Raw genomic sequence first — 15,416 nt, forward strand, 5'->3', positions numbered from 1 at the left:
TTCCTACCTTCAGTGTTCCAGGTGATGTTCTACATTACATTTTTGAGATTTTATTCATTTATTATTTTACTCGTGGAATGTGTGTATCAGTGGCTGAGCTAGCCCCATTCCCCATCCCTAATTGCCCTGGAGAAAGTAGTGGTGATAATTGACAACACTGTCCATCTGTTAATTTAATCATAGTCCAGCCCATAGTTTTCAGACTAAACTGATGCCTGAGGATCTTACTTATATTTATTTTTTTATAACCTGATCATTATAATTCTTATAAGTGTGCCATTTTCTCAAAAAGAAATGCAAAAACTAATTAAGAAATGTTTTACAGTTTGTGAACACTGATTAACTAACTGTGTGGTACTATCGTGGCTTTTTAACATTTGTGTTAAAATACTTGTAAATACATGTGATGTGAAGTAGACAGAAATACCACTGTGAACATTAACTTTGCTGATCCCCTTGTTTTTTACAGAGTTGTTGGACTGTGTAAGTATTTCCAAGAGAGTGCAAGAACTCTTTCAACTAAATATTTCTCAACGTTGCGAAGATATAACTATGTGACACCTACTTCCTACTTGGAGTTAATCCTGACCTTTAAGGTTCTGCTTAATAAAAAGAGGCACGAAGTTGATCTGATGAGAAACCGTTATCTTGTTGGTTTAGAGAAACTAGAGTTTGCATCTTCACAAGTGAGTTTGCTGACTGACTTAGTCTTTATCATTGATTGTTTTATTTATATTGTCTGAAATGGCCTGAGATTTACTTTCTATGGACAGGTGTTACAACATGGTGGTGAATCTCTCTGTTAATTAAACCAAACAACTAGAAAAGCTCACCTCCCCTCGTAATATGTTAAAATATGAGTGACAGAGAACTCCCAAATTCCACTATTTAAAGAAAATAATACCAATTTATTTTTAACTCTTAAAGTGAATGTTAAACAACAGCCATTCATAACTCTAAGACCCCCTTTCTCTTAACTGATTATTATCTGCCTCCAACTCTATAACAATATACAATTCCAATAAAACACTTACTAAAATTACATCAACTTAATTTCAAAACCACACAACCGCTGTTGTCTTCTATAACTTCACTCTTCTGTCTGCTGAATTCCCTGGGTTGTCTTCTTGCTTTTTAACTGTGAGTATGTTTCATGTGAAAAGGTACCTTTGATAGAGAGTGTTTCCTAATTTTTTAGATCTATCTCGATGGCAGTTGCTCTCTCTCCAATTTTCAAAATGTCCACATTTTTATATCTCTGACATCAGATCACCTCTTGGTTTGATGTTGGCAAAACAATAAATTCAAATTTAATTAGTTTTTAGTATCCTGTGGTATAATTTAAACTGATTGGCTACATCCGAATTGTTGTCAAAACAGCAAACAAAACTCAGGTATCCATTTCACAACCAAATGTTACGTATTTTCAATTTTCCAATACACTCTGAGGCTGCCATCTAGACATATACACAGGTGCTTGTAATCTCTCAGTTCAGAACAGCATTCACTGTCTCTTGAAGGTACAGTACACGCCTTCAACTTTATAATACAGGCAATTATGAAGAACATTACAAATGCAGAGGGGGAGGAGAAATGTCTTTATTATAATTCTTTTGGTACACATGGGATTTCCTTGTGATAATGTGAAAATGGGTTAATAACAAAGGAGCTTGTAGCATCAAATAGCATATACCTCTGGTGCCTTGCTGACCTATTTAATCCAATGGCAATACTTTTGATGTTTGAAGCAGTGCATGTATTGGAGCACCACCACCTTTAAGTTTCCCTCCAAGCCACTCCTCATTGCTGATTTGCAAACATCGACGACCCTTCACTAGGTCAAAATCCTGAAATTGCCTCCCTATGGCATCATGGCAGGTGGACTGCAGTGGTTCAAGAAGAGAGCTCACCACCACCTTCTCAAGAGCAACTCGGGACTGGCAATAAATGCTGGCCCAGCCAGCAACGCCCACATCCCACTGATGAATATATATTTTTAAAACATTTGCTTTGAATTTGTCCTTCTGAGTTGGGTTTAATGTGGCACAGAGGCTGTTTTTATTGGGCTTTTTGGCCAGTGGTGACTTACCAATTTTCCAAATGGAGTACTATGAGCAACATAGGATCCTAACACCACTCAACACAATCTACTGGCAAGATAATGACCAAGTTTAATGAGCTTGCCATTGTTAATGTGTCAACTATCCAGTGATATAAAATTATCCTTTTGACTGTTTTGTTTACATTTCTTTTTCCAATTGGTTTATGCACTTTTTACACACGTTCATGTCTCCTTTTAAAAAAAACACTTAGGGCATTTTACTTCTGTTGAAGGGCACCTGAAGGTGTACCATTTGGGGAAGCGATGGCTCAGTGGTATAGTCGCTGACAAAAACAGAAGTTTATGGAAAAGCTCAACCAGGTCTGGCAGCATCTGTGAAGGGAAATCAGAGATAACATTTCAGAACTGGTGACCCTTCCTCAGAACTAGACTGATAATCCAGAGATCCAGATAATGTTCCGGGAACCCAAGTTTGAATCCCGTCATGGCAGATGGCGGAATTTGAATTTTTAAAAAATCTGGAATTAAGAGACTAACAATGACCATGAATCCATTGGTGATTGTCAGAAAAAAAAAACCCATCTGGCTCTCTATTGTCCTTTAGGGATGGGAACTGCTATCCATACCTGGTCTGGTCTACATGTGACTCCAGATTCACAGCGATGGGGTTGACTCTTTACTGCAATTAAGGATGGGTAATAAATGCTGCCTTGCCAGTGATGCCTCATCCATTGAATGAATAAAGAAATCATATCCAAAAATGGTCGTTACCCCTCTTTATCTATCCTAGCAATCCTGCAAAGTTTAAACCTGTTCATTCAGCCCATCGAGTCCACTCTGCCATTCAATCATAGCTGATGGGCATTTCAACTCCACTTACCCGCATTCTCCCCGTAGCCCTTAATTCCTTGTGACATCAAGAATTTATCAATCTCTGCCTTGAAGACATTTAGCGTCCCGGCCTCCACTGCACTCTGCGGCAATGAATTCCACAGTCCCATCACTCTCTGGCTGAAGAAATGTCTCCGCATTTCTGTTCTGAATTTACCCCCTCTAATTCTAAGGCTGTGTCCATGGGTCCTAGTCTCCTCACCTAACGAAAACAATTTCCTAGCGTCCATCCTTTTTAAGCCATGTATTATCTTGTAAGTTTCTATTAGATCTCCCCTTAATCTTCTAAACTCCAATGAATACAATCCCAGGATCCTCAGCCGTTCCTCGTATGTTAGACCTACCATTCCAGGGATCATCCGTGTGAATCTCCGCTGAACACGCTCCAGTGCCAGTATGTCCTCCCTGAGGTGTGGGGACCAAAACTGGACACAGTACTCCAAATGGGGCCTAACCAGAGCTTTATTAAGTCTCAGTAGCACATCGGTGCTTTTATATTCTGACCCTCTTGAGATAAATGACAACATTGCATTCGCTTTCTTAATCACAGACTCAACCTGCATGTTGACCTTTAGAGAATCCTCGACTAGCACTCCCAGATCCCTTTGTACTTTGGCTTTATGAATTTTCTCACCGTTTAGAAAGTAGTCCATGCTTGTATTCTTTTTTCCAAAGTGCAAGACCTCGCATTTGCTCATATTGAATTCCATCAGCCATTTCCTGGACCACTCTCCCAAACTGTCTAGATCCTTCTGCAGCCTCCCCACTTCCTCAGTACTACCTGTCTGTCCACCTAATTTTGTATCTTCGGCAAACTTCGCTAGAATGCCCCCAGTCCCTTCATCCAGATCATTAATATATAATGCGAACAGCTGCGGCCCCAACACTGAACCCTGTGGGACACCGCTTGTCACTGGCTGCCATTCCGAAAAAGAACCTCTTATCCCAGCTCTCTGCCTTCTGTCAGACAGCCAATCCTCAATCCATGCCAGTGGCTCACCTCGAACACCATGGGCCCTCACCTTGCTCAGCAGCCTCCTGTGTGGCACCTTATCAAAGACCTTTTGGAAGTCTAGATAGACCACATCCACTGGGGTGCCCTGGTCTAACCAGGTTAAATCTGCATTCACCACATTTCTCACTCCTTGTTGATGCAAATCTGACCCGAGGGCAGATGCCTCTCTGAACCGTGGAATATGCATTTTGGAATCGTCCCCATTTCCTTCTTTCCTTCACCATGAAAATAGTGTTTGAGGATGGGACTTTTGAATTCCAGTTTCAGAACCATTTTTGCAATGACAGAGGCTCTCTGTTTTTGTGAAAGTTCGGGTTACTAGGTTCACTCCTTAATCAATAAAAATAAAAATTGGGAATTTCTGTAACAGGCTGGAAGTAAGTTCCATGAGTGTGCCATCAGTGTTAATTCAATTAAAGAAACCTTGGATCTGCTTTATTTTGTAAACAGACTTGTAAATTCTTTCCACATCATATTTAGCCTTCTACTGTTTCAGTAGAAAAGATCAGTTGTATATGACCATTTGTACATTGTACACAGTTATTTTCAGTTGTTGCCTTGTATTATACATCAGTAATAGACACAGAATTGTGCCCTACTGTTAGGTGTCTGTAATGCAAAAGGAGCTAACAGACCTGCAGCCAGAGTTGATTAAGACTTCTGCTGAAACTGACAAGATGATGATAAAAATCGAGGAGGAAACTGTTGAGGTTGATGCCGCAAGAGAGTTGGTAGCAGCAGATGAAGCTGTGGCCAATGAAGCAGCAGCGGCTGCACAAGAAATTAAGGTACAACACGCTGAGTCTTCCTGTAATTGTTGCAAAATTCTGCCACACAATTTTAACAGGGATTTTCCAAGTTACCTTCTGAATTGTTACATGGGAAAATAGGAGCAGGAGTAGGTCATTCAGCCAATTGAGCATGCTCCACCATTCAATCTGATCATGGCTGATCATTCAACTTAGTTCCCTGTTCCTGCTTTCTCCCCATATTCTGTGATCTCTTTAGTTCTACGAACTGTGCCCATGTGGAGTCTCAGGTAGATAGGATAGTGACGAAGACGCTTTGTATGCTTTCCTTTATTGGTCAGAGTGTTGAGTAAAGGAGTTGGGAGGTCATGTTGTGGCCATACAGGACATTGGTTAGGCCACTTTTAGAATATTGCGTGCAATTCTGGTCTTCCTCCTATTGGAAGGATGTTGAGAAACTTGAAAGGGTTCAGAAAAGATTGACAAGGATGTTGCCAGGGTTGGAGGATTTGAGCTATAGGGAGAGGCTGAACAGGCTGGGGCTGTTTTCCATGTGGTGGGTGGAGGTTGAAGGGTGACCTCATAGAGGTTTATAAAATCATGAGGGGCATGGATAGGGTAAGTAGACAAGGTCTTTTCCCAAGGATGGGGGGGTCCAAAACTAGAGGGCGCAGGTTTAGGGTGAGAGGGGAAAGTTTGAAAGGGACCTAAGGGGCATCTTTTTCACGTAGAGGGTGGTACGTGTATGGAATGAGCTGCCAGAGGATGTGGTAGAGGCTGGTACAGTTACAGCATTTATAAGACATCTGGATGGGTATATGAATAGGAAGAGTTTGGAGGGATATGGGCCAAGTGCTGGCAAGTGGTATTAGATTAAATTATGATTTGGAGATGCCGGTGTTGGACTGGGGTGTACAAAGTTAAAAATCACACAACACCAGGTTATAGTCCAACAGGTTTAATTGGAAGCACACTAGCTTGTGGAGTGACGCTCCACACTATCACCTGATGAAAGAGCGTCGTTCTGAAAGCTGGTGTGCTTCCAATTAAACCTGTTGAACTGTAACCTGGTGTTGTGTAATTTTTAGATTAAATTAGGATATGTGGTCGGCATGGATGAGTTGGACCGAAGGGAATGTTTCCATGTTGTGCATCTCTATGACTCTATGACTCCATAATTCCTTCTTAAAAACTTGCAATGTTTTGGCCTTAACTACTTTTTATGGCCTAAATGGTCGAATCTTTATACTATGACCCATGGTTCTGGACTCGCTGATCATCAGAAACATTCTTCCAGTGTTTATCCTGTCTAGTTCTGTTAGAATTTTGTAAGTTTCTATGAGATTAGAATTAGGTTTATAGTAACGCACTCAAGTACGGAGTTTATAATGTCACCCCACACAGTGCTATCCAAGGTACAAAGTAACTTTTTGTTCCAACTTTATATACAGACTCCCCCTCATTCTCTAAACCCCAGTGAATATAGTCTTGCTATCCAGGAATCAGTCTGGTTAAGTGTAATTTTTTAAATGTGTAATACCAGTGTTGCTATTATAATTGCAAATGTCGTAAAATATTAACATAGAATTAGAATTAGGTTTATTGTCACATGTACTCAACTTACAAAAGAACAGGAGTACAGTGAAAAGTGTACAGTGTCACCAACACACACATTATCTTAGGCACTAAGTACTGAGCTGTAAATCTTGGGGGCAAAAATAGAGAAAAATAAAGAAAAAGCATTACATTACATTACACGTAAACACGGTATAAGTAAGGGAAATACGAAATAAGCTAAAAAAGATAGACATTACAGTCTTTCTATAAGGGCTTCCATATGGTCTGACCAGGCTTCATTGATTCCCAACCAGTAGCCATCTTTGCTGTGGGCCCACTAGCTACCGTCCTTGCTCAGCTTCATGCTGCTGGACATCCCCACTACTACTCCAGGTGGCTAATTATCTCCAATTTACTCTGACGCCTGCTGCCCCTACTCTGAGCCGCTGACTATCCCCGCTGCAGGGCCCTGGCTGTCTCCACTCCAGGCTCCTGACTACCCGCACTCCAGGCCCCTGACTACCCGCACTCCAGGCCTCTGGCTGCCCCTACTCCAGGCCCCTGGCTGTCTCCACTCCAGGCCCCTGACCGTCCCCACTCCAGGCCCCTCACCATCCCCACTCCAGGCCTGACTACCCCCACTCCAGGTCTCTGACCGCCCCCACTTCAGGCCCCTCACCGTCCCCACTCCAGGCCTGACAACCCCCACTCCAGGTCTCTGACCGCCCCCACTTCAGGCCCCTCACCGTCCCCACTCCAGGCCTGACAACCCCCACTCCAGGTCTCTGACCGCCCCCACTTCAGGCCCCTGACCATCCCCACTCCAGGCCTGACTACTCCCACTCCAGGCCCCTGACCGTCCCCACTCCAGGCCCCTGACCATCCCCACTCCAGGCCCATGGCTGCCCCACTCTGGCCATCCTTGCTCCACTTGGTCCCACTCTCTGGCATCCCCAGTCTGGGCCGCTAGCAGAAGAGTAAAAAGACAGAAGACATAAAAATACACACAAAAGAAAAACAAAACAGGAAAAACATATCAGTATGGAGGAATGGATGGAGCAGATGGGTTCCATCTGAAGTGACCTACTCCACTGCTTGGATCTATAACAGGACCTGGTTTCTGACTCTGCTGCTTAAATTAATGTCTCCTACCATTATATAATATAGGATTGTCAAAATGTGCCAATGACATTTGAAGATAAATTGCTGGATATTTCACTAAGAAAATTAATGAGTTCTCAAAATTAGTTGGGAAATTATATTTTTACAAGGGAATCTTTGCTAATTTTACTTTGCTTGATGGATGTTATTAAGCATTTTGTGGACTCATTTAAAAGGATTGACGTGTTATTGAAGTGTATGGAGGAACTTGGGAACTGAAATTGTGTTCTCAGAAATGAGCAGCTGATGAAAATGGGTGCCTACCCATTTTATGCAACCTGAGATATTTTACATGACATCGAAAATTGATTCTGTAATGTTTCACTTTCGTTCTTTGGAATGATTTCCCAGGATGAATGTGAAGGAGACCTTGCGGAAGCCATGCCCGCACTTGAAGCAGCTGTGTCTGCCCTGGATACCTTGAAGCCTGCTGATATCACGGTTGTGAAGACAATGCAAAATCCACCGGGCCCCATAAAGTTGGTGATGGAAAGTATCTGTGTGATAAAAGGGATCAAACCAGAACGAAAACCAGATCCAACTGGATCAGGTATGTGATTTACTTCACCAAAACATTAATCCTCTCAGCATAACTGTTGACAATTAATATTAATGTAATTGCAGTCAGGGAAGCCAAAGGAATGGCCATGCTGGAAGATCTGATTACAGACTATGTTTTAATATTCATTCACAGGATGAGGGTGTTGCTGGCTCAGCCAACATTTATTGACCATCCTAGAGGGCAGTTAAGGTCGGGAGTCATGTGTAAATAAGGATGGCAGTTTCCTTCCCTAAGGGACATTAAAGATGGATTTATACTGACGATTGAGATTGGTTCCGTGGTGATCATTAGACTCTTAATTCCAGATTTCTATTGAATTCAAATTCCACTATCTGCTGTGGATTTGAACTCAAGTCCTCAGAACATTACCTGGATTAATCTGTGGATTAATAGTCCAGCGATAATACCACAAGGCAGTTGCCTCATCCATTGAAATCGATCTTCTTTGATTTGATTTATTATTGTCATATGTACCTCGGTACAGTGAAAAGTTTTATTTTGCGTGCAGTACAGGCAGATTGTACCATACAAAGTGCATCAGGGTAATAGAACAGAGCGAGGAATATAACATTATGGATGCAGGGAACGTGCACAAGGAGCAGGATCAACATTAAATTTAATATTTGAGAAGTCCATTCAGAAGTCAGGGAAAAAGATGTTCTTGAATGTGTACTTAATTCTTTTGTATTTTCTGCCTGTTGGAAGAGTTTGGAGAGATTATAATCGGGGTCTTTGATTGTATAGGCTGCCTTTTCGAGATAGCAACAAGTATTGATGGAGCCAATGGATGGAAGGTTGGTTTGTGTGATGGACTGGACTGTGTTCACAACTCTCTATAGTTTCTTATGGTCCTGGACAGAGCAGTTGCCATACCAAGCCGTGATGCATCCAGATGTTAAAACTGGGAGGAAAGAGCTGATCTCCTTGTTATGAGGAGTTTGTTATTTGGAATAAAAAGATTTATGTAGTGTCCATTGGATGTCCACTGGTGTCCACTGTGTGACCACTGCAGAGTAGACTGCAGAGTGAAGTTAGATCACATGGGATTCAGGGAGAGCTTGCCAATTGGATAAAAGATTTGCTTGATGGTAGGAAACAGAGAATGGGTAGTAGAGGGTCGTTTTCCGGACTGGAGGCCTGTGGCTAGTGGTGTCCCTAAGAGATCGGTGCTGTGTCCACTTTTGTTTGTAATTTATATAACTGATTTGGATAAGGATTTAGGAGGCATGGTTAATAAGTTTGCAGATGATACCTAATTTGATGGTATAGTGGAAGTGAGGAAGGTTATCTAAGATTACAGTGCGATTTTGATCAATGGTCCAGTGGACTGTGGAGTAGCAGATGGAGTTTAATTTGGATAAATGTGAGCTATTGCATTTTGGTAAAACAAACACTGGGCAGGACTTATACAGATAATGGTAGGGCCCCAGGTAGTGTTGTAGAACAGAGAGACCTAAAGGTGCAGTACTATGAAAGTTGTGTTACATTTGACAGGGTGGTTAAGAAGGCATTTCGTGTGCTTGCTTTCATTGCTGGTGAATCCATTTTTGGAGTATTGTGTGCAGTTTTGGTTGCCCTACTATAGGAAGGATATTATTACATTGGAGAGAGCTCAGAAAGGATTTACCAGGATGTTGCTGGGATTGGAGCATTTGAGTTATAAGGAGAGGTATTTTTTCACTGGAGCATAGGTGTTAGAGGGGTGGCATTATCGAGGTTTATAAAACCATGAATGGAATAGACAAGATGAATAGCAAAGGTCTTTCCCCTGGGGGAGTTCAAAACTAGGGGGCATTTTTAAGATAAGAAGAGGAAGATTTGAAAGGCACCTGAAGGGCAACTTTTTCACACAGAGGATGGTTTCTATGTGGAATGAACTGCCAGAGGAAATGGTAGATGCAGGTACAGTTCCAACATTTAAAAGACATTTGAATAGGTACATGAATAGGAAATGTTTAGAAGGATATGGACCAAACACAGGAAAATGGGACTAGTTTAGTTTGGAAAACTTGTTCAGCATGAACAAGTTGGACCGAAAGGTCTGTTTCCATGCTGTATGACTCTTTGATACTGGACACACAGCCAAGAACTAATTGCTCACTGCATACAATTTTGGTTCTATTATCCTCTGCTCGATATGCAGTCTCAGTATTAGATCTGGTGGCTGCAAATATGGGTTCCAGCTCCATTGTCATCTTCCCATTCCTCCATCTTTTACTGTTTGATTGGACTGGCAAATATACATTGACCTAAAAAGAGCCTGCAACATAACTGATATTACAGTCATTTCTCCTGAAGGCCTATTTTCTAACAAACTGGTAATAGTGACATATTTATTTGATAAATTTGAATTAAGATTTTGAATGTAGGATTTTACAAAAACCTAGACTAATGGCAACCAGGTGACCACTGTCAATTATTTTAAAAACCTGTCTGGTTCACTAATGTCCTTTCAGGAAGGAAATCTGCCATCCTTAGCTGGTCTGGCCTTACGTGACTCCAGATTGACAGCAATCTGGTTGACTCTTACATGCCCTCTGGGCAATTAGGGATGGCTAATAAACGTTGACCTTTCCAGTGACACACATATGACCAAAAGATCATAAAAATAGGAACAGGTGTAGGCCATTCAGCCCCTCGAGCCAGGTCCACATTCAACAGAATAATGGCTGATCCAACATTCCTTGTGTCCACTTTTCTGAGTTTTTTCTGCAACCTTTGATTACCCTATGATCAAGAATCTATCCATTTTAGCCCAAGAGAAAATATACCAAAACCAACTGATCATGATTAGCAGATCTCTCCAGTTGAGATAAACTGAAATTATTACAATAGAGAGAAAAAAAAATTCAAAGTTTAAGTTACAGTTCTCATTGACTTTCTCTTCATTCTCACTCAGGTAAAATGATTGAGGATTACTGGGGCCCATCTAAGAAACTTCTTGGTGACCTTAAATTCCTGGAAAGCCTGAAGACATTCGACAAGGACAATATTTCACCTGCTATCATGAAGAGAATCAGAGAGAGGTTTATAGATCATCCAGACTTTCAACCGTCTGTCATTAAAAATGTGTCATCTGCCTGTGAGGGCTTGTGTAAATGGGTCAGGGCCATGGAAGTGTACGAGCGTGTCATCAAGGTGGTTGGCCCGAAACGTGAGCGACTGAGGATAGCCGAAGAGGAGTTTGCTGTTCAGATGGAGATGCTGAATGTGAAACGGGGAGAGTTGAAGGCTTTGGAGGACAAGCTGCAGGCATTGAATGATGATTTTGAAATTATGAATAACAGAAAGAAGGATTTAGAAGACAACATAGAGCTCTGCTCACAAAAACTTGTCCGTGCTGAAAAGCTGATTGGTGGACTTGGTGGAGAAAAGGACAGGTGGACTGAAGCTGCCCGACTTTTAGGAATTAAACACAAAGATCTAACTGGTGACGTGCTTCTGTCATCGGGCACTGTAGCCTATTTAGGGGCTTTCACAGTGGATTATCGTCATGAATGCCAAAGTGAGTGGCAGATCCTGTGCAAGGAGAGATTGATCCCTTGTTCGGATGAATTTTCCCTCAGTAGCATATTAGGAGACCTTGTGAAAATCCGTGCATGGCAAATTGCTGGGCTACCAGTTGATGCTTTTTCTATTGACAATGGGATAATTATATCAAACTCAAGAAGATGGCCCTTAATGATTGATCCACAAGGTCAAGCAAATAAGTGGGTCAAAAATATGGAGAAAAACAACAGACTCGGAGTAATAAAATTATCAGACACTAACTACGTTAGGAATTTGGAAAATGCCATCCAATTTGGCCACCCATTGTTATTGGAAAACATTGGGGAAGAGCTGGATCCCATGCTTGAACCAGTGCTACTGAAACAAACTTATAAACAGCAGGGGGTCGAGGTCATGAAGTTAGGGGAGAATGTAATTGAGTATTCACATGACTTTAAATTCTATATTACCACTCGTTTGAGAAACCCACATTATCTCCCGGAAGTAGCAGTAAAGGTTTGTCTTTTAAACTTCATGATTACACCCCTGGGACTTGAAGACCAATTGTTGGGCATTGTAGCTGCCAAAGAAAAGCCTGAGTTAGAAGAAAAGAAGAATCTGTTGATATTAGAGAGTGCAAAAAATAAAAAGCAACTCAAGGAGATTGAGGACAAGATTCTCGAAGTCTTGTCATCGTCGCAAGGAAATATCTTGGAAGACGAGACTGCCATTAAAGTGCTATCTTCTTCTAAACTGCTCTCGGAGGAAATATCTGAAAAACAACAAATTGCAACCGCAACAGAGAGGGAAATAGACATCACACGGATGGGTTACAAGCCTGTTGCTGTACATTCATCTATTATTTTCTTTTGCATCTCTGATTTAGCTCACATTGAACCAATGTATCAGTACTCACTGACCTGGTTCATTAACTTGTACATGCAGTCAATTGCAAACAGTAAGAAGAGTGAAAATGTGGGTAAAAGAATTTTAGCTATAACAGAGCATTTCACCCTTAGTATCTATAACAATGTCTGCCGTTCTCTGTTTGAAAAGGACAAATTACTTTTTTCACTGCTGCTTAATGTGGGGATAATGAAAGGTAATGGAGAGATTGACGAAGAGCTGTGGCGTTTTCTGTTAACGGGAGGTGTGGCTCTTGACAATCCATTTCCCAATCCAGCTTCTGAATGGCTATCAGAAAAAAGCTGGTCAGAGATTGTCCGGACCTCTGGTCTGCCAAACCTGGAAGATCTAATGGATCACGTGATTGAAAACGTAGACCAGTGGAAAAAGATTTATGATTCTGCCAAACCTCATGAAGAAACACTTCCAGATAACTGGAGTTCCTTAAAAGGAATGGATCATTTGATTGTTATCAGATGCTTCCGACCAGACAAAATTATTCCGGCAGTGCAGCAATTCATTGCAAATACAATGGGAAAAACATTCATCGAACCTCCAACATTTGACCTCGGCGGCAGTTACAATGACTCCCATTGCTGTGCACCTTTGATTTTCATTCTTTCTCCTGGAGCTGATCCCATGGCAGGTAAACTGGTTGAATCATTTATCCATCAGCCTTTGGGGAAACAATTAAATTGGATCTAAGGAATAGACTTGTTTTCATTCGTTTGTGGGACTTAGATGCTGCTGGCTAGGCCAACATTTAATGCCCCATTACTCGTGGTAGATAATATCAAACAATATAAATAGCTAACTGTAATCTTATGTTAATGCAATATAAGACCATAAGACATAGGAGTGGAAGTAAGGCCATTCGGCCCATCGAGTCCACTCCGCCATTCAATCATGGCTGATGGGCATTTCAACTCCACTTACCCGCATTCTCCCCGTAACCCTTAATTGGGTCCTAGTCTCCTCACCTAATGGAAACAATTTCCTAGCATCCACCCTTTCCAAGCCATGTATTATCTTGTACGTCTCTATTAAGTCTCCCGTTAATCTTCTAAACTCCAATGAATACAATCCCAAGATCCTCAGCCGTTCCTCATATGTTAGACCTACCATTCCAGGGATCATCCATGTGAATCTCCGCTGGACACATTCTAGTACCAGTATGTCCTTCCTGAGGTGTGGGGACCAAAACTGGACACAGTACTCCAAATGGGGCCTAACCAGAGCTTTATAAAGTCTCAGTAGCACAATGGTGTTTTTATATTCCAACCCTCTTGAGATAAGTGACAACATTGCGTTCGCTTTCTTAATCACAGACTCAACCTGCATGTTGACCTTTAGAGAATCCTCGACTAGCACTCCCAGATCCCTTTGTACTTTGGCTTTACGAATTTTCTCACCGTTTAGAAAGTAGTCTGTGCTTTTATTCTTTTTGCCAAAGTGCAAGACCTCGCATTTGTTCACGTTGAATGCAAGACCTCGCATTTGTTCACGTTGAATATGATCAAAGGGTATAAATGTTTGATTTACTGTATGTTATTTATTTGTTTTTAAGTTGAGAGATGTTTCCTCTGCTTTTAAAACTAACTTGCTGCTACTTTTAGTTTGAATGGTGACTTACGTTACCAATCATTTGGGAAACTATCTTTTATTCTTTCATGAAATGTGGGTATTACTGACTGGGCCAGCATTTCCTGAGCATCCCTTGATGAGGTGGTCCGCACGGAGTAGGTAGATCAGGGATGGAATTCCTAGATTTTGATCCAGTGAAGGTGTAGCGATGTTTACAAGTCAGGATGGTGAGTAGCTTGGAGGGGAACTTTCAAGTGGTGCTGTACAATGCAAATGTTGCCCTTGTCCTCCTATACAGTCGACATTGCAAGATGGTTGGTTTGTGAAGCAGTGTGAAGCCAACAGCATGGGTTCGATCCCCACTTTGGCTGATGTTACCATGAAGGACTCACCTTCTCAACCTCTTCCCTTGCTTCAGGTATGGTGGCCCCCAGATTAAATCACCACCAGTCGTGTGTCTAATAAGAGAGCAGCTCTACGGTCTGCTAAGATTATGGCGACTTGACACATTCGATGTTGGGTTTGTAGGGAGCTGTCAAAAGAGTCTCGGTGTGTTGCTACAATCCATCTTGTACACGTTGCTGTCACTGTGGGTTGGCGGTGAAGGGATACAAGTTGAAGGTTGTGGATGGGGTGCCACAAAAGAGAGCTGCTTTCTCGTGGATGGTTTCAAGTTTCTTAAGAGTTGTTGAAATTCACCCATCCAGACAAGTGGAGAGTATTCCATCATGCTCTGATTTGTGCCTTTTAGATGGTAGGTAGGCTTTGGGGAGAAGTGAATTACTTCTCACAGAATTCCTAGCCTCTGATAATTATAAATGTCTTGAGTCTCTTTTTAGTATTTACGTGTAAAATATGGAGTCAAACAGGAGCCCTTCTGTGAAACTCATCCCTATTCATACACTGTTCATGAGCAACATCATCTGTGCAGTCGAGAATTAAGTGGTGAAAACTCTCACTAATTTTTGAACTTGTAAAGTGCCTGTAGCATTATAGTGTTCTTACAGTTATATTCATGAATATTTACTCTACGTTCTCAGGCTTGCTTAAGTTTGCAGATGATGTTGGCATGGGTGGAGAAAACACACAAACAATATCACTCGGTCAAGGTCAGGGACCTATCGCTGCACAAATGATTGAGAATGGTCTTATAAGTGGATCTTGGGTCGTATTACAGAACTGCCATCTTGCAACCAGTTGGATGCCCACATTGGAGAAAATCTGTGAGGAGGTGATAATACCAGAAAACACCCACAAGGACTTCAGGTACAATTTTAAAAAAATAATTCTGTTCAATATTTAGAATTTATTAGTGATTTTAACTTTAATAATTGGGAAAGAAAATCTTTTTCTTGTATAATGTTGCACTAGTTAAAGCATTTAACACATTTTCTTTTATCTTTTTCCACAATCCTGGGCTAATGGATTGGCCGGATTGGA

At 41.5% G+C, this 15,416-nt stretch overlaps 1 protein-coding gene across 1 annotated transcript in view; it reads left to right on the forward strand.

Annotated features, from left to right (window-relative positions):
- dnah3 (dynein axonemal heavy chain 3) overlaps window positions 1–15,416 on the forward strand; it is a 193,852-nt gene that overhangs the window by 160,461 nt on the left and 17,975 nt on the right. The window contains exons 48-52 of the mRNA XM_072560097.1: window positions 470–686; window positions 4,574–4,756; window positions 7,787–7,985; window positions 10,897–13,038; window positions 15,017–15,242. Of these exons, the coding sequence (XP_072416198.1) occupies window positions 470–686; window positions 4,574–4,756; window positions 7,787–7,985; window positions 10,897–13,038; window positions 15,017–15,242 (2,967 nt within the window). The remainder of the gene's footprint in view (window positions 1–469; window positions 687–4,573; window positions 4,757–7,786; window positions 7,986–10,896; window positions 13,039–15,016; window positions 15,243–15,416) is intronic.

Source organism: Chiloscyllium punctatum, chromosome 40 (assembly GCF_047496795.1).
Source record: "Chiloscyllium punctatum isolate Juve2018m chromosome 40, sChiPun1.3, whole genome shotgun sequence".
Lineage (NCBI taxonomy): Eukaryota > Metazoa > Chordata > Chondrichthyes > Orectolobiformes > Hemiscylliidae > Chiloscyllium > Chiloscyllium punctatum.